The sequence below is a fragment of the Astatotilapia calliptera genome, chromosome 23 (genome assembly GCF_964374335.1).
Source record: "Astatotilapia calliptera chromosome 23, fAstCal68.1, whole genome shotgun sequence".
Taxonomy (NCBI): Eukaryota; Metazoa; Chordata; class Actinopteri; order Cichliformes; family Cichlidae; genus Astatotilapia; species Astatotilapia calliptera.
Window position 1 is genome coordinate 3,481,698 of NC_137443.1, and position 27,681 is coordinate 3,509,378.

Sequence of the window (27,681 nt, forward strand, 5' to 3'; positions counted from 1 at the left end):
AAGGCGTTGACAGTTTTATATGACAGGGCAGGAATGACGCCACTGAGTAGCCAGTGACGACTGAGGCAGGAGGACCCACCGAGTACTCACCCAGAAATTGACAATTTTCTAACAGACTGCTGTTTATATAATACAAAGACTTGCATGTAATGCTAAATTTTTAGATTGTAAAAAGTGTTGTATTTTTACATTGTAGGATTTAACATCTTTAATCAGAAGAGGCCCGTATATGGCAGAACCAAACAATAATATTGCATTTATTTGTCATTCTCACATGGATGTAATGTTTGAGACACTAACAAAAATTTTAGTGGCGATGCATTCTCTGTCTCTCTCTCTCTCTTTCTCCTTGTGTGTCTTTATCTCAGCTGCTCTCTCTGTGCTTTCACTAATGCCTGTGTGTATATCCAGGGCAGAAACAACACTCGGAGAGCTGCTCCATGCTACTCCAAACCCAACAGCCAATCCACCAATTGAAAAATAATAACAAGCCACTGAAAACAAGCAATTGAGCTATCAAAGCTTTTGGGCAAGAAAAGTAAATATCCCTTCATTTCATTTTCATTTTTGGAGAGTGATAATCAAACACTCCCCGTGGTGTAGAGGAGAGGTGTTATCTTATGGATTTTGAAGTAAAAACAGGGTTGTGCACACAGTTGGTATGCAGACAACACTCTTTGAAGACCAGAACTTGAAAGTGCTTTTAATTGATCATTCAGGCAAAAAAGAAGGCTGAAGTTAATTGCACAGGTAAAACGCACAGAGATGAACTACCAGTGTTTAAAATGTGGGTTAAGGTGTTGAAGCGAGCTGAAGGGAAGCTTAATAATGTCAATGACATCCAAGCAACAAATTAAAGGAAAACCCAGGATAGAAGTGGTGGAATCCCTCGAAGAGTTCATAAGTAAATATTACGTGAGCAGTGTTATAAGTCACGCAATCACCAAAAATCAAATTCAACAACAACACATCACACAAGGTTACATTTTTTGGTAGAAGGGTCAAATCTATGACAAACTAAACTGGGAGCATGCATTTGCCAGACACCATATTGGAATATTTTTTGTTGTTTTTCCTTTTAGTTGATCTCCCAAATATTACTGTACAAATATGTGGTAAATCATTGACAACTAGGTAGAACAGATCCATGGAGACAGAGCGATGATGTTCAAAAGAAGAAAGACGAGATGGCTCGTTTTCCTTCCAACATGAGTAACACAAATAAAAAAGTTTTGACAACAGCCAGACCAAAGCTATTAATCATCGCTGCCCACTCTTCTCCCAGATGCCTTTTCCCCCCGATCACCCTCTCTCTGCCAGCACACAGGAGCTGCCACCTCTTCCCACAGATGACTGGACCCCTCCCCACCCAGCCACAGCTCAGACAACACTAAGCCCAGCTAGCTACTCACAGCCAGTGGCTAACAGCTTCAGACAGGCGTGGGAGCGGGGATGTATCCAAGCAGGATCTGCCCCCAGAGCTGTCAGGTCAGGCAGGACAAACAGGGGCTCAGGCCAGGAAACGAGGCCTTCTGCCTCGGGGCCTGCGGCCTCTTGCTAATCCCCACCCTGACCACCTCATTACCCTGTCAGAGCCTTCACACCTCTCTGTACCTCAACACTATCAGTACATTAGTCATGTTGTACGGCCAGTCTGCATGCTTGTTTCTCTGTCACACCGTACTTTTACTTATTTTATTATGTTGTGGCTAGTCAAGAAAAAGCCCGCTACAGTAAAACATTTTAAATTAAGTCTATGGATGTGGGAGAATTAATCTAAAATGTAGAACAAGAGAAGTTACCAGCACCCAAAAAGTGGAAGTTTCATCTTAGAGTACAAAAACCCTGCTTAATTCTTAATAACTGCAAGAATAGTGACTAAAACTAACTCCAACTCTTAGCTGCAATCCAGTTGTTTAATATGTTTAATAGCTCCATTAGAACATTTTTCATCAAATTAAACTTTCATACATTTGCTATTTTTTATATTTAACTGTATATTAGACTGTAGTCAGTCAGTTGGAGTAACTTCACTGGTGGGAAATATTTGTTTGTTTTTTCGTTAGAAAAAACCCGACTTCCTTAAACCCCTCTGAACCTATGCTGTATTCTAAAGCGAGATGAATCATGTATCATATCGACAGGATTTTAACTGGAAACTACTTGGTAAGTGACAAATTATTTTAACGTAGAATCCCCCAAATTCACTATAATTCACTTTATAAGAGCATGAAGACAAAATATGAACAGGTAACTTTTTTACCAACATCAGACACACAGTTAAACGTCGCAGCCACTGTGCTTTAAAGGGTAAACATGAACTAATTAGACCGCCATTCACTGGACACTTTTTTAGTTCCACCCGTTTCACTGCGCATTAACCTAAATATATAATCAGCCACTCACATCACAACATAATGCATTTAGACATGGTCAAGTCAACATGCTGAAGTTCAAACTGAGCATCAGAATAGAGAAGAAAGTTGATTTAAGTGACTTTGAATGTGATATGGTTATTAGTACCACATGTACTGGTCAGAATATTTCAAACTGCTAGTCTGCTGGGATTTTCCCACAAAATCATATTTAGGGGTTACAGAGAATGGTCTGAAAAGGAGAAAAATATCAACTCAGAGCTGATAGGAAAGCAACAGTAACTCAACTAACCACTTGTTACAACCAAGGTGTGCAGAATAGCATCTCTGATACAGTCCTCACAGATTCGCCAGAATTGGACAATAGAAGATTGAAAAGCATTGTCTTGTCTGACGAGTCATGATTTCTTCTGCCACATTCAAATGGTACAGTCAGAATTTGGTATAAACAACATGAAAACGTGGATCCTTCCTGCCTTTAATTAACAGCTCAGGCTTCTGCTGGTGGTGTAATCATGTGGGGGAGATTTTTTCATACACTTCGGGTTGCTTAGTACTGACTGAGCATCATTTAAACACCACAGACTGCTTAAATATGCTTGATGGACATGTCCGCCCTTTTATGACCACAGTGTACCCTGCTTCTGAAGTCTCCTTGCAAGAGGATGACACACTACCACAAAGCTCAAATCACCTCAAACTGGTTTCTTGAAGATGACAATGACTTCACTGTGTAGTCATCTACAGTCACCAGATTTCGATCAAATAGACTTTTGGGATGTGGTGGGATGGATGTGCAGCTCACAAATCTGCATCAGTGGGATGATGCTATCATGTCAATACTGAATGTTTCCAGCACCTTGTTCAATCTATGCTGCAAATAATGAAGACGCTTATGAAAGCAAAAAGCAGTCCAACAATACTAGCAATGTGCATCTAACAAAGTGTCCTGTGAGTGTAAACTGGATGCTTATTTAAGGGTAATCGAATGAAGGAAAGATAGCTACTTCATCTCAGACAGACAATTTCACATGTCCAGTTTTATTTTGTTCTAAATGTTGATTCCACATTGTGCCGCCACACTGGATATTACATCCATCCTGAACCACTTCAGCCAGAGTTTGACATTGGGGGAATTTTCTCTCAGGAACTGATCATAAGTTTGCAAGATTTTCTGAACCACTTATGCCACTGGTAGGAAATCATGTAGCACGACTCCTACAGCATGTACTTTTCCAGTTTTGTTTTAATGTTCTTCACAAGTTTTAGCAAATCTCAGTTACATTTCCAGTCATATTTCCCAGTTTGCTAAGAGATTCACTGATGGTAGCAAGTTCACAGGTTCTCTTTTCCTTTTCCATGAAATCCTGAGAAGTACTGAGGGTGAGATGGATGGACAAAGTTGCTGAGTAAACACTTGGAATCTATTCATTCGCACAGTGGCTCCAGGGGATGGGGAGGAGGGGTTCATGAGAAAAAGTGGGGGAATGAATGAGCGAGGGACAGAGGGAAAGAGAGGGAGACACAGAGAGAGAAACACACGGGAGAGCGCAACCTTTTTCTTGCTCAAGCTCATCAAGTACGGGCCAGGGCTCCTGAAAACGCAGGGATTACCAGGGAACAGGGGCTGTACTGGCCAGGGCCGCCTCTGCTCACTCCTGCACTGCACGCTACACTGCCCCGCTAAAGCACAGCGCATGGTTCTCACACACACACACACACACACACACACACACACACACACACACACACACACACACACACACACACACACACACACAAATCAGTCATGCTTGATGCTTACATATAAGGTAATCAGAATCAGAATCAGAAACTTTATTGTCATTGTCATGAGAACAACGAAATTAAGAATGGTCCCCGATCATTGCATCATCCCTAGCAATATCAAAATATAATATAATCATATCTCATTTTCAAAATTTCACATGAACACACACAGATAAAAAAAAGAGTGAATATATGCATCATAAATAGCTTTATAATTACTTCACAAGTAGTAATTTAAAAGTAATCATCTCTAATTATTATTATTATAATTTTTACATTTTGGGACGTTAATGCAATAATAAACTGTCTAGAGCAAACCCCAGTTTTCTACTACTGACCTCTGACCATTCAAATGAAGAAACAGACTTTACTTAATACAGAATATACAGTTTATTCTGCAATCGTTCCTTCACCAGGCAACATAAACCTTTGACCCATTGCTATATGATTAAAGATGTGCTACTTAAGTTGCTTCCTGGATAAATACTTGTCTGCCCCCAAGACACCCAGACAATCCCTCAGCCTTGGGCAATGCAGTGAGGGATGCTGCAAAATACATACGTTAGACTGAACACCAAGCAGAGGTCAAATCCTGTTAAGGTAAACACAAACAATGAGGAAGTGAGCAACATGTGCATAAAGTGGAAAACATGACCATCTGACAGAGTCTGATGAAATGCTTCAGGGGATTCTTTTAGCAAGAAGCAAGCGGTGCATAAACAGAAAACTGAAGGTTAAGGAGAAGGGAAAGCAAAATATAACGGCGAAACTTTTAGTGTTGATGTCTAAGCCAAAAAATATCAAAATAACTGACTGTTAACATCATTAAAGGAATAATTTGGCCACTTTAGAAATGCATCCATTAGAAAGATGAGAGGATTAAGTCCACTCTTTCCATTAAATATAAAGTTATAGTAGGAGATGGCTAGCTTAGCATACACAGTGAAAGCAAGCAAACAGCAAGCCTTGGTATATCCTATCTGAAGGATTAAAGAATTCACCTAACATCTTAAGTGCTCTCTAATTTAACATTGCATAGCCTAATATAGGTATTTCCAGACTTTCTACCCATTTGCTATTATAATGGACTAGTTCTTATACAGCACTTTCCACTGGTGCTGTGTGATACTACAAAAATTGGCATTTATCCGATACCAAGTAAATACAGAGCCCATACTCCCAACACCAATATCGATACTTTTAACCTATAAAGGCAGCTTATGTATGGGAGAGCAGGGCGTTATGAGTTATGAGATGAATATTCATCAATTTGCAAATTCTGAACATATTTTAATGATCACTAAATTATTTGTACTTTCTTCTATAATTGAATAATCTGTCAAAACACACCTTACAGTTTCAGCGGGTGTTTGTAAAGCTGGGTTTTTCTGGAGACCTGGAATGTAAATGTTCCTGTCTCTAAAGCACTTTGGGTCAACTTGTGTTGTTTAAATGTGCTACAGGCTATAAATAAAATATAGATGACAGTCAACACAAAAACATTCAAACATTTTTCATACTGGATGTTTAAGAAAAAAATTTTTTTAACCACAATTCAAACTTTTACATACTGAACTTATAAGATGGAAACAAAGTATCACTTTCATTTTGCTAGTATTGATCCAATACCAATACTGGCGCTGGTGTACTATCACTAATGATACTACCCATATTTGGATCCATCTGCCCACATTTACTTTCCACTATAAATCTCATTCACCCAATCGCATTCATTTTATCTAACATTCACACATACACTCAGATCAGGGACAACTTCATGTTCAGTATCTTGCCCAAGGTAACTTTGACACAAGGACACGATTGATCCAACAACCTTCCAATTGGTAAACGATCCGCTCTACTACCTGAGCCATAGCCACCCTAGTTTAATGACATAAAACACAGAAGTTCTTATATTTAGGGGCTAAAGTAGTCAGAGAAAACAACAAACAGCCTCGTTATAATAAAGTGAAGAGGCAAACACTGCCCTAATACTCCGCTTCTTAGTATGATCAGTCAACAGGGGGAAGCTTGCTGAGTGTAAAGGTCTTGGCTGACTGGTCTGTAGGTGCTTTTCTATAACAAGAGCCGCTGACAGAAGAGCAAACAGAGGAAACCATACACCCCTCTGTCCTGGAGAGCTGAGGTGGCCAGAAAACAAAGGAAGGAAATTCTTTGTCTGCTGAAAATAGTTTCACATAGATAAATAAAAACATAATAATGAAACCTTGTTTAAAGCATTAAATATACCCACAAGCAAACCTTTAAACAGAAGGAAATATAGAGCATGGTGATCTAATTCAGATACTGAACGTTGGAAATACTGTTTGTTGGCTTTACTGTATGAGGTACTGTGTTTTTGAAGCATTCCTGAGAGGCTATGTGGACCAGACTGGCAGACTGGGTGATGAGTAAAAGCTCACCACAGAGGGAAGAAAGGCATGGCTGGCTTGTGTCTGTTTACATATTATCAAATGCACACAGATGTTAGGAGTAAATACAAGTGTTTTACTCTTCAAAGCTGTTTCACCTTGCATTATAATCATCCCAAACTGCAGAGCAGAGTATCAGTGAGGTCACAGTGACATAGGTAAATCCTTCATTAGACGTCAGAGTTTCGGAGCAGAGTGAAAAGGCAAGAGAGGTGGGCTCAGAGCGGAGACAAGGACTTTCATTCAGCTCCTCCATGTCTCCTTGTAAAACTATCTTTCAACATGCACTTCTCACTCTTTCAGTGCAAGCCTTCAAGCTTCAAGCTTCAAGCTTTGAATGTCTTATTTTACTCCAGAAAGGAAGCAAAAGGAAGCCACATTTCCAGTAGAACATTAATTTTATTTAATCACAAGTATTACAAACTGACACCAAAAGTGTCAGTGTTTATGTCACCATCATTAACAACACTTCTTGTATATCTCAAAGCAGTCATTGGTGCTGGCATTGCCTGGTGGTGAGAGATGGCCAGCAAGCATGCAAGCACACAGCAGCCATCTTCAAGGCATTATTACTCTGAGAGAGAAGAGAGTCGCGATAAGACCCGGCCTTTACACAGACTGATAATGTAGGGTTAAGGTGTCTCTCTCTCACACACACACACAAACTGTATGCACACACAAATACAGGCATGCACTTGTGTGTGAGATCAGTTTTAGTGCCAAGTCCAAATGGTCAGCCTTCATCGTGAAAAACTCATTAAAACAGAAAGGTCAGAATAAAAGTAGTTTCAAAGGCTGGATGTTTTCCAACACGTATAAATATAAAATATGAAGAAAAAAAATCTTACTGGGAATGGAAACGCTTTTCTACTCTATTTGAGCACTCAAACGACTTTATATAACATGCTTTGTTCACACAAGCAGATTTTTCTACACTCAAGCGCTTTCTATCATTCACACACAGATGAACGCACTGGAGAGCAACTCTGCCCAAGGATACTTTCGTAGTGGAGCAGCCAGGGATTGAATCACCAACCTTCTGATTAGTAAATGATCTGGTTGACCTCCTGAGCTACAGTCACCTCAAATAGACAAGGATAAGAAGAAATAAGAATATAAAGCCAAAAGTACATTCAGTTTTAGATACCCAGTTATTCTTATGTTCCCTCTTGCTGTCTACTTCTAATGGTTTGTGTGCTCATTTCTGTGGAAGGGACTTAAGACAGAAGTAGCTGACCAATGTTTGCCATCCAGTACCACACCCTGTCTCCTCCTATTGTCCTTCCTGTTGTTTAAGACTAGCCTATACAGGTGGGATAAGCATTCAGTATGTCTTCTAAGACCAGTGTACACAAACCACCACAAGTAAGATAACTAACTAAGCAGATATTCACATATGGGCTGAAGATACACATGTAGGTACATGCATCAGGTCTGCATGTTCTCCTCTGCATCTGTCTGTGAACAGGTTCCAGCCAGGTCATCTCTGTTCTTCTGACACCCCAAAGAGATTAGCTCCAGACACCTCTTGACCCTCAACAGAAACAAAAACAAAAAAGAAATCAAAACGTCTTTACATCAACTGAAATGCAGAACAAATACAGACTTAAATGTAGTTTAAAAATTATTTTTTTTAATTAGTCCTTTATTTATCAAGGTAAAAATCTCACTAAGATTAAAGATCTCGTCTCCAAGAGAGACCTGGTGTCATGGCAACAAAAGTCAAAAACACATGCACCACATAACTACATAGCAATTAAAATAAATACAATATTCCGTACAAATATGTGAAAAATATACAATAACAGCTTTTAGCTTTTTAGTGAATGAAGTTTACATGAATGTCAAAGAAGTTGAGCTTACACTGACAGTGGATGCAGGCTCTTACACCCATCTAGTGGTTACCAGATCAACTGCAGTCTCTGAAATTACCTGAGGTCAGTAGGAATTCTTTTTTCCAACCATAATTTGACTGGAGATCCTCGGCTTGGTCACAATATGCAGTTAATCCTATAAGAGTTAAGTATAAGTTTTTTAATTACAGTCATTTTTATATATAGTGGCCATATTAAATTGTGACTGGACAATTGTAATTGAAAAATTAGGGCCAGGCGAGGTCTATTCTTTCATTATTTAATGACAAATTAAGAAACTAAAAGATCTGGAGTTGATCCCAAGTGTTGAACTTGCAATTTGTAGCGTTTCATTAGAATTCAGTCAGTGCAAGTGAAGGGGGCCATAATTAACCCCCACATAAATCTATTAGAGAAAGTTGCAAAATCAGCAATCTGGTTCCATCTTAAAAAGAATGAATACTCTGGAACACCAAAAGGTCAGGAAGATCATGGAAGACAACCAAAGAAGATGATCACAGAATTCTCTCTGTGGTAAAGAAGAAAAAAATCAGAACATCTACCCAAGTAAAGAACACTCTCAATGAGGTATGAGTATCATTATCCAGGGTTTACAGCAGGGTGCCATCCACTAGTTACACTTAAGAATGGGAAGGGCAGATTAAACTTTGAGAAAACATCTAGAAGACATCCACAAACAAGCAACAGCTGAAAAGTGCTGCAGTAAAGAGAGAAAAACAGTATTTGGTGATATCCATGAATTTTAGGCTGCAAAGGATTTTCAACCAACGAATAAAAACTGTTTTTATACTTAAAATTGTTGAAATTGTCCTTAATTTTGAGCTTCTCAAAATAGGGAATTGTGTATAAAAAGACAGTTAATGCAGTTAAACCCCATAAGGTAAACCTGAAAGTCTGCACTTCAGTCAGAGCTTGACTGCATGATTCAAAATCCACTGTGGTGGTGTACAGAGGCACATTTGCAGAAAATTGTCCCAGTTTGCAAAATCCTAAGGCTGTAACTCTATGTGCAAAGACAATTGTTGCTGTTAAAAATGAAGCAAGCTTCAGAATAAGGAGAAGGAACTTAACTAGAGCTTATGGGATATTCTGAAGGAAAAGATTACGTAGCTACAAATCGTTTAGTAAAAAAACTAATTTAGATAAGCCGTGATAACTGTACTTACTTCAGTACTGTAGGTGCAACAGACATTCCAGTTGCTTTTAAACGTCGAACGCGGAACAAAAGCGTGAGTTCATGTTTCTTCCGGTTTACAGAGTCGGCGTACAGGCGGTTTTCTTCAAAACATTATGGCGTCGAGAAGAGCGACAACAGTTCCAAGTAGTTTTAAAAGTATCCCCACCGACTCTAAAAGGTAGTTTCTATATTCCCTTTTTCTTTTACACTGCTGTTGTAACATTCTCCGGTGTGTGATTTGTTTTAAATTGTAGCTTATTTTAATGTGCAGAAAACACACTGAAGCTCAGCGGTTTTTCTTTGACGCACTATATATTCTTTTCTTTAGCGACAGGCCTAGACGTATTTAGAAATAGTTTATAAGTAGAAATACATTTACAAGAATTTTTTTGTGTAAAGAAAGCTCAGGATAGCTCGGCTAACATTATAGCGTCTGGCTTAGCATACTTTCTGTTTGTTCCATTTTCGTCCTCATTTCTGTATCCTTTATTTCTTCTCAGTTCAAAAAGCAGTAACCCTGCTAATAAAGCCAACAACGTCGGATCTGTGAAGAAAACTGTTAAATGTAAGTATGCGATACTACTATGGGCTTAATAGATTTTACCTACAGCTGTCAGTGTCAGACATCACATTAATTTATAGTCCTAAAAACTCCTCAAAGGGTCTTCCACAAGGTATTTGAGCTGATCACTGTCTATGTGATTTTCCACAAAAGATCTAATAATGCAACTCAATTTGCATGATAGCTGTTAGGTATAAATAAAATAATCATGACACAATTTTTCTAGAACTTGCTGAACTATTTTTCGTTTATAGAGGACTTTAGTGATGTGAGGCTTGCACAGATGTGTTACAACAGGGGTGGGGAACTCCAGGCCTCAAGGGCCGGTGTCCTGCAGGTTTTAGATAGCACCCTTGGTCAACAGACCTGAATCAAATGATTAGTTCATTGCCAAGCCTCTGGAGAACTTCATGACATGTTGAGGACGTAATATAGCCATTTAAATCAGCTGTGTTGGATCAAGGACTCGTCTAAAACCTGCAGGACACCAAGGCAGTTGGGGCCTGGAGTTTCCCGCCCCTGTGTTACAGCAACATTCAGCCTAAATGTTTTTTTTCTTTCTTAAATAATATCCATAAATGTCCTCATTAATCTTTAGTAAGTGGGACTGTTGTTAAGTCTCGATATCTTCAGTCTGCTGAGAAGACATCTCTTTCAAAGGTAATGCTATTTTTATTTCTGTTTTTCTGTACAATATGTGCTTCACTTGTTCATTAGATACATCGTTCTTCATCGTTTTACATAGCTTTCAAAGCTAAGATGTTGAGATATTGTCTTCAGCCTCACATTTATATTTAGCACACGTCTTAATTTCATCTTGAATTTTGCTGTCACGTTTTTCATACTGATTGCATCTCTGTAAACATTAACAGAGTAACTCACTGACCAATGAGTCGAACACTGTGCCACGACCATCTTCACCAAAACCCACAGGTGTCAAACCAAAGGCGGGTACTCCGACTAGACGCTCAATGGCCCCATATGCAACATGTAAGTAATCCCTGTGGCCATAGTTGTGACTGTGGGTGCTGATTCAGACATGTATAGTAAGTGTTGTGTGCTGTAATCATATTATCAGCTTTATAAAAAGCTTTTATTTTCATCTGTCAAGACTTTGATGCAGATCAGAGGTATCCAGTTCACTTTAGAGCTCAGTAATTAGGTCTACCTTAGCCAACATGCCAATAAAATCATGCATTATGATAATAGATTTACAAGTAGGCTGCCAAACAACCAAGTCACAACCACTTGAAATATTACAGCTACTGGCAGTTTTTAGTTTTGGACTGCAAAAGATCTTGTATCATGAAGTTTACAATACTGCATGCGATCTAGCCTTCTGGAGAGAAATTGGATACACATAAAAATAAAATAAAAATTTAAAAAGAGAGAAGTGAGAAAATCCCTCACTTTGGCTCTTCTAAGATAAAACTTTCCAACTACATTCCATCAGTTTGAGACTTGATGGAATGTAGTTTTATGCCTCTTTTCAGTTCAGCGGCTTTCCAAATCCACTGTTCCTGGATATGGATGTGCTCTGCTTGTATATTTTTTTTTTTAAAAAAGGGACAATGGAAATTATGTGTTCTGAAAAAATATTATCAACTGACAAATGGATACAGTCAGCTATTTAGATTGATTCTAGTTGAATTGTTTTCAGTTAATATCTTTAGTAATGCAAAAAACACAGCATCTGAGTAAGCGTCTATGGTCTAAATCAGCGGTCCCCAACCTTTTTTGCACTACGGACCGGTTTATGCCTGACAATATTTTCACGGACCGGCCTTTAAGGTGTCGCGGATAAATGCAACAAAATAAAACTAGTACCAGTACTGAAAAAAAGATTTATTCATAACACATGTGAAAAGACCCAGGAAAACTGAGTTAGCGATAAAAATGATAACAAAATAACACTGAAAACCAATAAAAACCCTGAAAACTATACATTTCACACCTGAGCCTCAACTCTCGCGGCCTGGTACCAAACGACTCACGTACCGGTACCGGTCCGAGGCCCGGGGGTTAGGGACCGCTGGTCTAAATGATAGCTGTAAATAACACATTCACATTTTTCTTCCTTTTTAGCAATGATGTCACGTGAAAATGAAGCATCACTTCTTGGGAAAAGTGTTCTGCAGTCCACATTCTCAGATAATCCCCGCTTTCGACCAGATTTAGATATTTCGGTTATCAAAGGTAAACTGAATAAAAATGCTGAAAATTTTTTATGATTTGGACTGTCCTGTAACTTTGTTTTTTGTTCTATCTCCCAAGATCGAACAGTCATTGAAAATGCAGTAGAACCTGAAAGAAATCCAGAGAATGAAAAGATGATGGTTGAGATGGAAACATTTCTTCTGGCCTACCTCACAGCTAAGGTTAGTTGATGTAATAGATCTGATAATAGTTCAGTTAGTGTACAGTAAGATGCTAAGTAAAAACATAGTCATCTATTTTATTATTTTGGTGACTTCTACATCGAGAGATATTATGCTTACAATTTTTTACTTAAGATGGAGAGCAATACAGCAAAACTCAAGGCTGAGGCAGAAACAAAGATTCTGCAAGCAATGGAGGAAGAGCAGTCATTGCATGATGAGGTCAAGGAGAAGAAACGTCAGTACCTCCTTGCAGAAAAGAAACGGCTGGTGAATGAACTGCTGGATTTGCAGGTCTGGAATAATAAATGGTGTTTTCCTTTTTTAACATGCGTTTTAATTAATACTGTTGTGTGTTCTGTTGTGGCACTGCTTACAACACTTGTAAGCAGATGAAGCATGGTTCTCTAAAATCTGCTGGTAGATGTCTGTGTTGATTTTGGACATGAAAAATGCAGTGATCTGGACCTGGATTCTGTGACACTGGCCTTCATTCACTCCTTGTGAATCTCTCACATGTCCTTGAATCAACTTTTCTTGACAATCCTCTGAGTTCTGTGCAGCTTTTCCTACCACATTTTTTTTCCTATTTGTTGATAAGATAACAAATAGGAAAGATTGGGGAAACCTGCAGTCAGCTGAGACTGAAGAAGTCACTTGGATGAGTGACGAAACGTTTCTCCCACAAAACGCTACGTCCAGATGAACAGAATCAACTTTTGGAGAGGTCCTATTTGTTGACTTCCTATTAATATGCTTTAGTACAGCACTCTGTGAGCATTCAGCCTTTGCTGTCCTCTAGAGGGTGTCGATCATTGTCACCTGAGCTGTGTCCCAATTCAGGGGCTGCATCCTTTGGAGGATCGGGCCTTTGCGGTCTACGTGGGCCAGCTCCTTCAAAGACCAAGAAGTGTGAGGCTGTGAAATGGGATGGTCTAGCCTTCAGATTTGTTTGTATTTGAAAAGAGTAAGAAGAAAAATCTTACAACCAAGTAGCTGCCGTCATTGAATTCTGGGATAGGTTGGGCCACGACGGATACACCCGGCCCATCCTTCAAATTCGGGGAAATGAAGGACTCATTTTTCGGCTGCATTTGGAGCCTTCGAGTTGGGACAGCCTTCATCACCTGGCTGTGAGGTAATCGGCCTTCAAATGCGGCTTCCGAAGGATGCAGCCCCTGAATAGCACTGGACAACTGTCATCGGTTTTCCTCATGTGGCAGCTGTTAACCAAAATCATCAAAATTAAAACAAAAAAGGCTTGAAATATTTCACTTTAAACATACTGAATATAAACTATATTAAACCTTTACTTTTTTTAATTAAGTTACAATTGTTTTTTTGGGTTTTTTTTTTATGATTCTAGTTTTTGGTGACGCACTAGTATATTTAATGTCCATTTGAATTTTGGGTTAACTAATGCGAAAATACACTTAGGTAGCAAACTTTGGTTCTTTTGTACACTCTTTTGAATCAAGCTGGATTCTATTAATGTCTGGTCAAAACATGTTTTCGAAATGAAAAATGGTGGACACACAAAGCGTATAATTGATTCATGTTCTATAATTATTGCCCCTCAGGTTGCTACACTGACTCCTGTGGCAGAGGCTGTTGGTCAGTTTACAAAGGACTACAAGTCTTTTGCTACAGCTGTTGACACCACCCGACATGAGCTGCCTGTTAAGAATTTCTACATTGATGGAGATAGACGTGAATTTCTAGGTAATTTTTACGTTAAACTCATAAGTACGATTTAAAAAAACAAACAAACAAAAAAAACCACAAAATTGCACTGATGCAGACTCCATTAAGCCTCCATATAAATGTTTTGATCTACTACTTATGTTGGTGAAATTTAAAAGCTACATGGAGAAATCCTTTCTATGTCAAACTGTTGACAGGAGGAGGATACACACACACACACACACACACACACACACACACACTAATTTAAAAATATACTTGATTTAGCTGTGGTTTAATAACAAAGTGCCCAGCAGGGGGGTGCTCTGACTGGAAAAATAAAAAAGACTTAAAGAACTGCATTTAAAAATAAATAAAATAAAATTCTTCCATGAATCAAGTTTTGCTTGGGCTCTGTTGCTTGGATTTTACAGGATAGTGGTATACTGTAAGGCTATGGTAAGAGCCTTGTTTTAAGTCTAATTATATATTTAGAAATATATTTTTCAGGCATTTACATGAGTGATTACACGAGTGATTACATGATCCATTTAAAACTACCATGGGCTTTTGTTACAACAAAAGTCATATGTGGTATGTAGCTTGGAGAAAATTATTGTTTTCTGATCTCTCTTTTTTTTTTTTTTTTTTTTTAATAAATTTAAATTGAACCCTTTCAGATAAAGCTGTGGCATCCTTAAAGGAGAGTGAGAAATTGCTGTTGGAGTGCACAGAGGGTGATTATAAGGACAACAGCACATCTCTGGAGTGCCTTCGAGACATAAAAGTAACATCAAAGGACATCAGTCAGCAGCTGTCCGGGTAGGCGCATGTATAAAGAATGTTGTGTTTTGCTGTGTTAGGTTATGATTGTTTTGTTCCTTCACAGGTTGTGTAACAGTGTGGGTATGGCAGCTTTATCAAAACCTTTTAAAAACAATCACTTTTATTTTTAGTTTTATTTTTTTTCCCCTCCCAGGGCCTTTAAGGAGCAGCTGGAACTGTCATCACTGGTCTGTCGTCAAAGAATCTATGTGCAGCAGAGCACAGAGGAGGAGCAGCTGGGCAGTTCAAGATCCAGAGAGCTCTACTGCCCCAAACACTGAAGGATCGCATTCAGCATGGCATACACAGAACAAGCACTTTGGATATGCTCCAACTCCACATGTTTTATGATTTCTATATATTCACAGGTTTTGTCTGTTTTTGTGTGTACTGTGTAGGTGTACATTTGTGATTTTCTTTGTGGTTGTGTTGTAATGTTGTAAATGTGGACTAATTGCTTCTTTATAGATGTGACCAATAAATACAAGAAAGAATTTAGATTTTGCAGACTATGAAAAATCGCATTGCACTAAGAATCCATAATATCCTAACCAAGGTTGCTGAATACAGAGGAGTTTGAAACTTTGATCAAATAACTCTAACATACTTTGTCACTAAATCACAAACTTGTGATATCTCAGAAATTGGCAAAATTATTAATTTGATTTATGAGTCTAACAACGCGTTTGAATTTTTGTTCGACCCCTTATGTGTGCTTGTTTTATTTTGCAATTTTAACTAAACATCAAAAACTACGTTTTAAAGTCATAAAACATTCGACCTTAAATGAGTCCATCCTCACCCGGATGTGACGTTAATCAAGACAACAATGGGTCATTTCTATTGGTAGTTTGTGGAAAGTGACGACCTTCCCTTTACTGAGAGCCAATGAATCGCAGGAGAAGCCGTCGCATGTGAGTAAAACATTTATTTCACATAAAGTGAGCATTTCTTAAAATTGTATTATAAACCAAATGTCAGTTGTATGTTTTTTGCTTCGAAAAACAGATGTTTGCGTGGAAATAACGATGTGTTTTTGTTTGGTAGCCAACCGTCCAGACCGCTAGCTAGCCGTCCAAGTTAGACATTAGCATGATGGTCAGCGCTGCAGTAACACCTGTGGCAGATATATATATGTATGTGTATATGCGGTGATTTATCCTTTACACATTGCATGCACGACACCGTATCCTTTGTTGCGTTGTGTTATTCTAACCCTGAATCTGCAAAGGAGCAAGAGAGGTATTTTAAGATTTGGGGCTTCCTGTTTTAGCGGTGGGATGAAAACGTTATATTAAAAAAAGTTGCTTGTTGCACATTTACTTGGATAAAACTCGAATATGCACATTATAATACAAATGTTAGCAAAACGTTTATGCTGCAGTTTAAAAATGTTGAATTGGCGCATGTATGAGGATAGTGAGACGGTGGTGGCGTGTGCAGTAGCGGGCATCAGTACTGAGATTTTCCTTGTTTGCAGTGGTGATGGACAGGCTGACAGATGAGGTCAGGCAGGAGTCTCAATGGACCATGATCTCTGCAGATGATATTGTGTTCTTTAGCGAGAGTATGGTGCAGGTATGCTCTGGCGATGAGAGGAATAAAAGTCAGTAGAAGCTAGACAGAGTACATGTGTGAATAAGAGGGATTAACGCGCAACAGCGAAGTTGTAAGAAGTAGCGGTATTGAAGGTAGGTACGTTTAGATACCTGGGGGCAGCCATCAAAACCAAAAGACAAGAGAACAGAAGAAGAGGGTGCAAGTAGGGTGGAGCAGGAGGATACAAATCTTGGGACACATTTGTGACAGATAGCAGCAAGAGAAAAGGGGAAGACCTATGAGATGGTGAGACCTGATCTGTGGTTTGGAGACAGTGGCACTGACAAAAAGACAGGAGGCTAAGCTGAAGATGCTAGGATTTCCATTGAGAATGACCACAGGATTGCAAAGATAGGGACGGTTCAGGTTGAGCAGTTTGGGGGCAAAGTTGGAAGCAAAGATGAGACCAGAGAAAGCGGTAAGAGCAAAGAAAATGTATTCAGCTCCAGAGATAGTCCTTGTTCTATTCAGCAGTTATTGTTGAGTTTTGTGGACCAGCTGATGAGCCAGTTCTCCACCTTCTGCAGGGGCTAGCTACAGTGGCTTCTACCTCACAGCAGTTCCCTGGTGTAGAACTACCATCGTCAGCTCCAGTTCAGTTGAAGCTCCAGGAACACAATCCCCAAGGATGACATTTATCCATATATCATCTTTGCTTTCAAAGACTGAGTATAAGCGGTAATGTTAAGATGATGCTGGGAAAGATCATGATTTTAGAGGCAGCACAGAAATGAAGTAGCAGCCTCTGTTGTTTACCGTGGCAGACGGATTCAGGCACAAAGCAGGGCTCATTTAAGTTTGCTTGACAACGAGTAGAGATTACTTGTTGTTGAAAAAGGTAAATATGAGGTAAAAGGTGCTTCTAATACTTGCTTTGCAATATCAATATTAATTACTAATTAAACTGTCAATCAAACAGATCTCACTCACAGAGGAGGGGTGCACCATCAGAAGGACAATGGAGACAAAGGGATAAAGAGCAGTGGCAAGGTGAAGGGAAAGCACAAGTTAGACAGGCGGACGAGGAGGAGCAGAAACCCAGACAGCATGAAGAGGACATGGTGCCAAAAGGGACCTGCCAAACGATGTGCCCCGCTCAGGAGTTACGGGATCGTGAGGCTCAGAACCGACTTCACCATTTTGAAATGTTACCAGGCACAGAGAAAGATCGGCGGCCAAAAGGAGACCCATCGCGTGCCGTTAAGGAGTATTCCAGACCAGCAGCTGGGAAGGACTCAACCAAACCGAGTGACCTCAGACCACCTCCTGTGCTGCTGAAAACTGTTAACTACCTTATTAATGACATTGCAGCCGCCCCGAGCCTGTATCCATGGACTGAGGTACGTAATATTTACACCGATCGTTCAAATTGTTGATTTCCACAAAAGCTTGGGACTTTGTGTAACAGTAAATAAGTCCAACCTTTTTTCAATATTTTAAAACTGGATGATGGCAACAGATTTTAAAAATGTTGGAAAAGGAAAGAAAGGCTGTAAAATGTGTAAAATACTGCATTCACAAGAGTCTTTCTGAAGTAACATTTCTCAGCAAAAATCATTTCATTGTTTATGGTACATAATATCAGGAAATGATTCATGTTTAATAACTGAATTGGTGACTTAGAAATTCAACTTTTGTTATTATTTAAAGACAGCTAAAGAATTTAAATTTAGGGCCCATTTATTTATTGTGCAGAAGTGTGTGTTACCATCTTCAAAACAACATGCACGTGCAGAAGCCAGTTCTTTATTTTACCAAGAACCTAACGGTGCTTTGACAAAAAGTGCAGTTGTAAAGCTTTAATTTTTGTTGTTGTCATAATCCCAATTCTTGAACCTTCCTGTCTTAAACTTGCTGTAGGTTATTCTGCTATATAAATTTAAACTGTATTGCAAGTGATTCTTACAAGGGATTTATGCTTCAGCGGGAAATCTACAGCGTTGCTACGTTGTAACTAATCGTTGGGTCGACATAGGCTACTTGCTGTGAGTGACTCTTTCAATGTGGTCACTTCCCCCTGTGCATTACTATTGCTACAGCTACTTTTTTGCTGCAGTTTTTGAATTTATCAGTGAAAGAATAACAATCGCTTTCTCTTGAACAAATAATCATGACATCGATATAAACACTCACAAATGTCAGCAAATTCTTGAAGGGAGATTGGTGAAACTATCAGAATGAATGTGAGCAAATGTACAAAGAAGTGGAAAAATTTAAAGATACAAATATACTTGCCCCCGAAAATAACTAACCACAACAAAGAGGCGGGTCACAGCTCGCTGTACAACCCAGGGACATTACAACAAGGTAATTAAAACATAATACACCAGCACAAGCATAAATGCCAGCAACGACATTAGCCACCTACGTAGGTTATGTTATAGCCTCTCTCCAGCAGAAGTCTAAATCAAGCCTTGCAGGGAACGACAAATATTTCACTGTCTGTTCATTTTAAAATATGTGAAAATATCTGATGGAAAAATAGCAAAACAGAATCTATCATCGTAGATTAAAGATGACTAATTTGTTGTTTACTTATTTGTTGTCGCGCAGGTTTATACCTTTGTCTTTGACCGTCTTCGTGCTGTGAAGCAGGACATGATCATCCAGAGGATGTCAGGATTGGACTGCGTGGGCATTTTAGAGCGAACCGTTCGTTTCCTCATCTATGCCTCTTATCGTCTTTGTGGGGAGCCGCTGCGTCTCTACGACCCACGTATCAATGATATACACCTGCAGGAATACCTCAGCTGGTTGCTGGATTGCTACATGACCAAAACAGGACCTCATCCCAACCAAGAAGAGTTCCAGTCGCTCAGTTTGCTGTACAACTTGGGTTGGTGACTTTGTTTATCATCTGCTATTTTGGTGTATTTGTATGCATGTTCAAGCTGGAAGTCATGCATGCATTAGTTCAGTGTTGTGCAAACAGATTTTTGATGCAGGGAATGTTTTTAAAAATTAAGGACTCCTCCACGTCCTCCAGAAAGCAATTAATTTTGTATGCTTTATTTTCTCTTACAGGTTCAGCTCGCACTATGCAGCACACCATGCAACTCCCATTGCGACTACGCAGCACTCCAAACATCAAACTTGCTCTTTTCATCAACCAAGCTTTCCTTGAGAGAAACCCTGTCCGTTTGCTTCGGTTGGCTCAAAAGCTAAACTTCCTACAGACCTGTGCGCTGCACCGTCACCTGATGACATGTCGTCAAGATCTGCTGCTCGTATACAGCCACGGATACAGCAGCCGCAACTGTCGCTTTCCTCTTGACAGACTGGCTAAGCTCTTGTTCTTAGACGCATCACTTACAGCTCAACTGTGCCGGTCATGTGGAGTTGAGGTTAACAAGGACAATCAAGTAGTATTCTCCAAAGCTGCTTTCACGGAGCCGGGACAAGGAACACTGCACTGTAAACTGTATCACAGCATAGCATCTGAGAAACAGAGAGATCTCACTGTTAAGAATATTGTTCAGAGCTGTGTTGAGACAAATAAGAAGTAAACAAGCCATACAAATACCGCTCGGTATTCTTATAAATTAGGAAATTGACTGTTTGTTTGTTTTTTAAGAAATCTGGACTGTCACTGAGCTGATGGCCACGAGTTACATTAAGATGTGAATTACTTTTATATTACTACCAATATTTTGTGTTGATGTTTCCCTTGAGTATTTTTTTACAAGAACTGTACAGAAATTCAAAGGTGTAACTGTTTACTCATTCTTATAAATTCAAATTTTGGAATCATTTTAATAAATTTGGTTACAGTCGAAATACAATGGTGGTCAGAAGTTTACATACATCATGGATTTGATTGTCGTGGTAATTTTGAGCTTTTTAATGATTTCTTTCTTTAATGGCTGGAATGACTGTAAAGTGTACGTCTTTAAAGGCTTTTTCTTTAAAAACAAAATGAATTTATTTAGGATTTTCTGTAATCCACACAGGCTCGTGCACTCACTTCATTTGTTAGTAAGTGGTTCTGAAGGTTCTACAGTGTCTTCTACCTTGACAAGACTTATTAACTTATGGTGATCATCATCAACTGAAACTGGTAGTTTCTTTGCCAGTTTAAAAAACAAAAGGATTTGTCAGCACTCGTTGGACTGACCAGTAGTCGGCACAATGTTAAAAGTCCAAGGAACTTGGTGTAGATCTAAGAAGGAGAATTGTAGATTTGGGATAGTATCTTGGGGTCATTTCTAAACAACTGCATTCTAAGATCACCAGTTCAAGCAATTGTACGCAAGTACTAGTTATTCAGTTATTCACTGTCACCCAGACGTTCACCCTCAGATGAGAGGAACTTGATTACGACGTTCAGGAACCACAAAAGCTCAAGCCTGCCATGAACTGAAAACTGCTGGTTATCCAGCATCACTGTATACAGTGAAGTGGGCTTTACATCAACATGGACTGAGAGTGTGTGACCAAAAGGCCCTGCTCCAAAATTGACACCTTCCAGTCCAACTGAAATTTGCAGCTGCCCACATGGACGAGCCTGTTTTGGTGCCAGTGGTAGTGGTGCATTGCGCAGTGGACGGAATAATGAAGCGTGACTATCTCCAAATTCTTCAACCTTACCACAAAAATCAACAGTTAAACGGTTGAAACATGAACACAGCTGGGTGATCCAACAGGACAATGATCCCGAACAGATCAAAATTTATTTGAAAACGAATAAAGAAGGCTAACGTTAAGCTTCTGGAAGCTAGGATACGCTTAAACGCCTTACCAGGAAACCAATTTAAATGAACTTTACTAAAAACATGTATACTGTACAATCATTCCACCCTGGACAAACAGCAGTTCGAAAAAGTAAATAAAAGACCAAAATAACCATGACATTCATGAGTGTATGTAGACTTCACGACTGCATCTAAACCTAAGTGCCACTAGAGGGCAGCAGATATCTTATCAGGGCATCAATGAACTCCAAAAGTGCAAATTTAAGTGAGTAAAACTGTTATAATCATGCCTTCAGTAATTGAATTGTGTCATTCACACCGCTTGGCATTTCTGTTGTGTTTCATAACAAAACAGAGTAGCTGCAGATTTGAGATATTCTGACTTTTTGGCTGAGCTAAAAACGTGCAGATAGTTTTTAGTGGCTAAAAGGACACGTTGCTACTGTTTCTTAAGCTGGTCTCATTCATGCTCTCTGCAGAGAAGAGAAGGTATCAAAGCGAAAGAAGCGCCGTCTGAAGCCTCTCAACGCGATGCTGTAGGAGCGGAAAAAAAGACCATCCGACTTGAGATCACCAGGAACAACCGGGACAGCGAGAGCTGCGCGGATTTTAGATGTCAAACAAATCGTAACGGTGACATTTCTCCGCGCTGAAGTGGGAGGACACTTACAAATTGTAATGCTGAAATATGAGAGAGCGAAGCCGGGGCGGGTGAAGGCACATGGGTGAGGACTGCTCGTATACTCCGGGCTCTAAAAGACGAAAAAAAAAAAGGCACGATTTGCTTGGACCTGGATTTGGCGAAGACAGATGAATTCATTAAGTTGATCTTTGGTTCTCAACGGAGCTCTGCACACCTTTCTCTCCTACCGATCTCAATGGATAAATAGATAGACCGTGAGGGCTGGGATTAAATTTCATTTAACATTTAATCAGGGCTTTCAGAGCCAGTCTCATTCAGACGGTAAAGACTGTATCCTGAAGTATCCTGGGCTCTGGAGCCAAAATGTTACGGTTGTCTCTGACAGCTTTGAGGCTTTCGTGGATTTTGTACATCTGCACCGTGAGCACAAGTTCTGCACAAGAAAGACAGTAAGTAGCCTGTGTTACATGTGGTGTCTTTGAGCTGCTGTGTGCTCTACTACAAGCATTTCCCGGTGCTTTAAGTATGGATAGACTGTGATTGTTCATTGAAAAACTTTTAAAAATTATCTTTAAAAATAGTTTTATTTAAACTGAGTGCATTTCATTGTACGGATCAGTCAGATTAAAACCTTTTTGTGAATAAGCCACAATTTAATGTTATTACTGTCCCAACCACACTGCCACTAATGTATTGTTGTCATACTTTCATTAATTGTGTTACTAACCTGTGAGGTTGTCACACAGAGTGATGCATTAGGTCAATGATAGCCCATAACTTGCCAAATATGAATAGATGCACTCCTGTGTGTCTTTCATTGTTGTTTTGTTTAACCCAGACCCAGGACGGATTCTATCAGTCAGGTGCTTGAGGGGTTAATTGTGACCTTGGGAGATAACAGACCAACTAGTTGTAGCCAGGGGCGTAATTTCCAGGGGGGTTAGGGGGGTTATGACCCCCCCCCCCCTCCCCCCAATAATCAGACCCAACCAATATACCCCCCCCCCCCCTCTCCTCCCCCCAATAAAATTATGAATTATCTTGCATAAATAGGATGTTGATTTTCTTTACTCATTTCAGGTATTACCAGCAAAATAGTTGCATGTCTAATCATCTGGGAATTTACCCAGATTTATTTATTTAGACAGAGATCAGCACAAAGTTACGCCGATGGTTGTAGCAATTCTTCCAGGAAGAGAGGAGGGGTTACTATCAAACTCAAGCTAAAGCAGATCTTTTTGTGAAGCTTTAAACAAGTTAGCTTAGAAGTTTAAGCAATGAGCAAAACATGAAACCATGTGACTCTTAAAAGCTTCACCTACACATGAGAGCAGGCTCTTAACTCCCACAGGACAAAAGTTGAGCAAAAACAATTAGAACTTGAGTAAATGGAGCCATGTGACTGAAATAAGCACGGTCTCCACCACCTGATCCCAGCTCATCCAAGAGCTGGTTAAACTCACTGTAGATCAAACGCACAGAGTCAATTTCCTCTTATTATCCTCATTCTCCCGAAAGCCTTATTTTCCAGGGGATTTTCTCATGACTTTTTCTCTCTCTCAGGAACTGCAGTTGCCTCTAGCTGTAATGCCGTTGTGCTGTAATGCCAACCACCTGATCCTTCTCTCATGCATGCAACTGGGCTTGTGCTCAAGGATTTGCTCACCTCTAATTTGTGTGATCTTCAGTTAAGTTGTTAAGGGGTGAGTTGGCCCAGTCGAAAAAAGCTGCAAGGCTGGGGTGAGCAAGCAATGAGTTAGACTAACAGGAAGATATTTACACTTGCGTTGCTGTATCAGCCTCGGTCATCACATGGTCAAAAATAATTAAACTGACTGAGTCTCAAACACAGCTCAACATTTGGTGGACACTTCAGTGAACTTGCTCCACACACTCTGGTGATTGAGTCATACTGGAGCATGCTAACAAGAGCACCTATTATTCTACCTTTGTTACCTGAGAGAAGTAGCCCCTTTGTGCCAGAAGGCATGTTCTTTCAAAATAAAACTTAAATTGAACCCCCCCCCCCCCCCACACACACACACACACACACACACACACACACACACACACCCTAGACTCTTAATAAGCATCAAAGAATGACCTTTGCTCTGTGACCTCAGTGACAGGTCCCCTTCCCTCAATTAAATGTCAGAGTGACTGTGAGGAATCTCAGCCACTATTTTTCCAAACAGATGTCGAGGTTCTGTCAGAGGGTGCCGGACCACCCAAAGAAAACATTAAAGCAACAAGCTCAGTGGTCGTCAGGCACTGCATCCCTGGTGAAAACTGCAATTAACCTTGTGCGTGCACGGAAGTGAAAAAGATGAAGCGAGACAGAAAAAAATGTGTATTTACACCTGGTCTCCAATCTCCTTTTGCCTCCCTTGCCATCACCTGTATTCTCCCCCTACTGTCATCTCACCTCACTTTACCCCCTTGCTCCCTCCTTCCTTTAAACTCTTTCCCTCTCTCTGCCCTCCTGCTCTTCTCTCAGGGGTTACTTGGTCGCTGCACCCTCTGTCTTTCGAGCAGGCGTCGAGGAGAGCGTGAGCGTAACCATCTTTAACGCGAAAGCAGAAACCCGCGTCCAGGTGCAGCTGTCGGTGAAGGGACAGACGGTTGCCCACAGCCATGGCTCAGTGCTCGGTGAGAACAAATTCTTTAAGCTAAAGTTACACTGGCACAGTGGGTTACGTTTGGAAACAAAGCATGCACTGACAAGTTAGGCAAGCTAAAAGATACCCCCTTTATGTCACTGTTTTCAAAGGATGCAGGCAGGCAAAATATACACATAGATTAAAGAACACACACACACAGACGGTGTGAGCCTCTGCTACAAGACAAGCTTTGGCTTTTATATAGATTATCTGTGACTGAAGGCATCAGTTCAGTCCAACTCATCGGCCACTTAATGTACACACTGTGTGATTTGTTTGACAGCATAGATAGATGGTGCTGACTCTGCTTAGAGGAGACAGGTTGCAGCTGGAACAGCAACTGAACTGACTTAACCACAGCGCTTACAGTTAAAGCATGTTAGAAGCATGCATTTTATTGATCACTTTACAGATCTGTGAGAAACTGAGGTTTAGTTTAGCTTGGTTTATTAAGATCCCTATTAGCTGTAGCAGCACAGCAGCTATTCTTCCTGGGGTCACAGATCTCTACACTTTGACTGTAACTGATTACTCAAAGCCGTACAGCATCTTAACAAAAACAAAACGAACCACACATGCAAACAATCAAACAGCTCCTCACAACACAAATGGTGTTCCGCATCAAGCTAGGCACTGATGACATACTATTCGTACGTGCACACTAGTTCTGCTACATTGGCAATGAATTCTATTCCATAACAGACCAATAGAAAACTGCTCTACTGATTGAACTGGTTCTTGCTGTGAGTTATAAAATCTCTCTGTGGCGTGTTTGGTAGAATAATTTGTCATTCATTTTCAAACAAAATCATTGGAGTGTTTGTAACAAAAGCATGAGGCGTTTGTGCATTGTTACAATGTTTGTTCTGTACACACAACAAAGGACAGCATGTGCTGCTCTGTTTTCTACCACTTGCTACTTCTTAATCTACTTCTTTGTGCCACGTAATGTTGGGCAATAATCAAGATGAGACAATATCAAAGTCTGGACAAATTGTTTCATTGGGTTTGGTTTCAAAAACTTTGCACATCCTTTAACTACAGAAATCCAGTTTTTCCCCATTTTAGCGAATAGCTTATTAATGTGTTGAGTCTCAGGGACTTGATCATCAAGCACATCGTTAATAGAAACCTCTAAAAGAGTGGTTGTAACCCAACAAAACCCATTCAAAGTCAATTTATTCCTCTATCTATTTGCACTTAAATCTGAGGTGCAGTCAGTGGTCTAATCGAGTGTGTATGGCAGAGCCTGTGGGGGGAAAAAATCTTACTTTAAATCTCACTTTTTCTCCTTTTAGACAAAGGCGCCATCAAACTAAAGGTGAGTGGAACTTTGTGTGCCACTAAGTGCGCTTTTATTTTCTCAGCAGCGGTGACAGCTGCACAGTAGTGAGAGCCCCCTGTCCGCTGTGTGCACATTCCTCAAGCAACATGCAAATCAACACTAACATTATTTGTAATGCAACATCTGTCTCTGCTCATTCATTGGGAATAAGGTAACAGCCTCGATATAATATGCAACAGCTGTTGACGTGCATGTATGGTCCGCCGCCCCCGAAGGCTGGAATAGATCAATCTAGTATGCACGACTTTTAGAGATTCTTTGCCTCTGTCTCTCTCTCTCCCTTCCCTTCTCATAACCTCTACCCTCATTCTCGTAAAATACTGTCGCGTGAAGCGTACTCTGTTGGAGGCTGACGTCTTCTCTGCTTTTTTTTTTTTTTTTTTAAATCTGTTTTTGTTATTCTGGAGCTTTTGTTCTCTAGAAAATGAAATTGAATAAATCACGGCCAATAATTCAGCCTCGAGTAAACACTTCAGTCCTAATTTACGTTTTCAGTTCCCGCTGACTTTGCTTTTGTATGCGTTTATGGATGTGTGTATACGCCACCAGGTTCCCTCGGGGCTGAGAGGCCAGGCCCACCTGAAGGTCTGGGGGAACCGTCACCTCGCGGAAGGAGGTTACATTTTCCACAACTACACCACCGTCACCGTGGAGAGCAAGGGCACAGCTGTGTTCATCCAGACTGACAAACCCATCTACAAACCCAAACATAAAGGTTCCCTCATAGTGCACCTGGTAGTTAATCAGTTAATCACAGAGTAATGCCAGTTAGTGGAAATAAGTCAGGGGATGCAGGCATGTTGATGCTGCATTTGAGCTGTACAAATGTTGTAGACATAGCTGCTGATTGCATAATTAAGGATTTCAACCCATCAAATGACTTCAGACAGCTGGGGTTGTTTTCTTTAGAAGTATCAAGATTTTCATGTGCGTGCAGATTTTTCTGATTAGAAACACGAAAGACTTATTTTAAGATTATTGCATTTCTTTTTTTGTCTTTAGTTCTCATCAACGTTTACACAGTTGACCCTGACTTGAGGCCAGTAAACGAGAAGGTAATTCCGAATTGATCTCATATTCAGACAAATATTAAAGCAATTTGTCGTGCTTCTTCAGCAGATTCACAATAAACAGTAAACCCATTGAATGATAATCTTTAATAAAAATGGGTTGGGTTATTAGCAAAACCTGTGTTTTTACGACAGAGTTGACAGACAGACTTTGATTTATGACCGAGTGTTTACTACAGGCATACTTTTCCACCTTTTAATTGGTGGAGTTAAGAGGAGAAACTTTGCACTGTGTGCAAGAAAATGTACAGTTGCCTATTTACTGTAGCCAAGCTAGACTCATTTCTCTTGGAATGTTAGCAATGACTCCAAAAATACTGTGCAACTGTGCACACAGACAGCTTATTGAGGTTTGCAGCTATAAAGGTACATTGCAGGTAAAAGGGCAATACTTAATTGTACAGACAGAAAATTGTTGAAATCGAAATGAATGGGATGAAGCATAGAGATAAAACACAGGATTTGTACTTTTTTTTAAGCAACTTTATTGCAACTTTTTCTTGTGTTTCTCTCTTTTGTTCTTTTTTTTTTTTGCAGATTGAGGCATATATTTTGGTGAGTGCAGGCTGACAGGACCAC

The 27,681-nt window shown here is 39.9% G+C and overlaps 3 protein-coding genes and 1 long non-coding RNA gene across 7 annotated transcripts in view; 3 read left to right on the forward strand and 1 right to left on the reverse strand.

The window, feature by feature from the left end:
* Positions 1-6,974: 6,974 nt before the first annotated feature.
* LOC113015793 (uncharacterized) lies at positions 6,975-9,756 on the reverse strand. Its single transcript, XR_003271158.2, has 3 exons — positions 9,636-9,756; positions 8,528-8,605; positions 6,975-8,129 (listed from the first exon to the last, which is right to left on the reverse strand). It is a non-coding gene; the product is annotated as an uncharacterized LOC113015793 (long non-coding RNA).
* On the forward strand, positions 9,671-15,592 carry haus8 (HAUS augmin like complex subunit 8). The gene is made up of 10 exons (XM_026158087.2): positions 9,671-9,824; positions 10,147-10,211; positions 10,807-10,868; positions 11,081-11,198; positions 12,294-12,404; positions 12,483-12,586; positions 12,722-12,880; positions 14,167-14,308; positions 14,950-15,091; positions 15,249-15,592. Exons 1-10 carry the CDS (start codon positions 9,760-9,762, stop codon positions 15,373-15,375), a joined length of 1,095 nt encoding a protein of 364 aa, XP_026013872.1. The 5' UTR covers positions 9,671-9,759; the 3' UTR covers positions 15,376-15,592.
* Positions 15,593-15,765: 173 nt separating this feature from the next.
* On the forward strand, positions 15,766-20,475 carry sac3d1 (SAC3 domain containing 1). 4 transcript variants are annotated; one of them, XM_080297503.1, is made up of 5 exons: positions 15,991-16,008; positions 16,575-16,672; positions 17,613-18,033; positions 19,247-19,529; positions 19,718-20,475. In XM_080297503.1, exons 2-5 carry the CDS (start codon positions 16,638-16,640, stop codon positions 20,197-20,199), a joined length of 1,221 nt encoding a protein of 406 aa, XP_080153629.1. In that variant the 5' UTR covers positions 15,991-16,008; positions 16,575-16,637; the 3' UTR covers positions 20,200-20,475. The 4 variants fall into 4 exon arrangements, with proteins under 4 accessions (XP_026013871.2, XP_080153629.1, XP_026013870.2 ...); XM_080297505.1 differs by lacking the exons at positions 15,991-16,008; positions 16,575-16,672 and adding exons at positions 16,703-17,111; positions 17,221-17,531; XM_026158086.2 differs by lacking the exon at positions 16,575-16,672 and having other exon boundaries at positions 15,766-16,008.
* A 141-nt stretch (positions 20,476-20,616) lies between these two features.
* The window catches only part of cpamd8 (C3 and PZP like alpha-2-macroglobulin domain containing 8), a 47,620-nt gene continuing 40,555 nt past the window's right edge, over positions 20,617-27,681 (forward strand). Inside the window, exons 1-6 of the mRNA XM_026158082.2 lie at positions 20,617-22,476; positions 24,525-24,676; positions 25,986-26,008; positions 26,582-26,747; positions 27,035-27,087; positions 27,640-27,657. Of these exons, the coding sequence (XP_026013867.2) occupies positions 22,391-22,476; positions 24,525-24,676; positions 25,986-26,008; positions 26,582-26,747; positions 27,035-27,087; positions 27,640-27,657 (498 nt within the window). The 5' untranslated portion in view covers positions 20,617-22,390. The remainder of the gene's footprint in view (positions 22,477-24,524; positions 24,677-25,985; positions 26,009-26,581; positions 26,748-27,034; positions 27,088-27,639; positions 27,658-27,681) is intronic.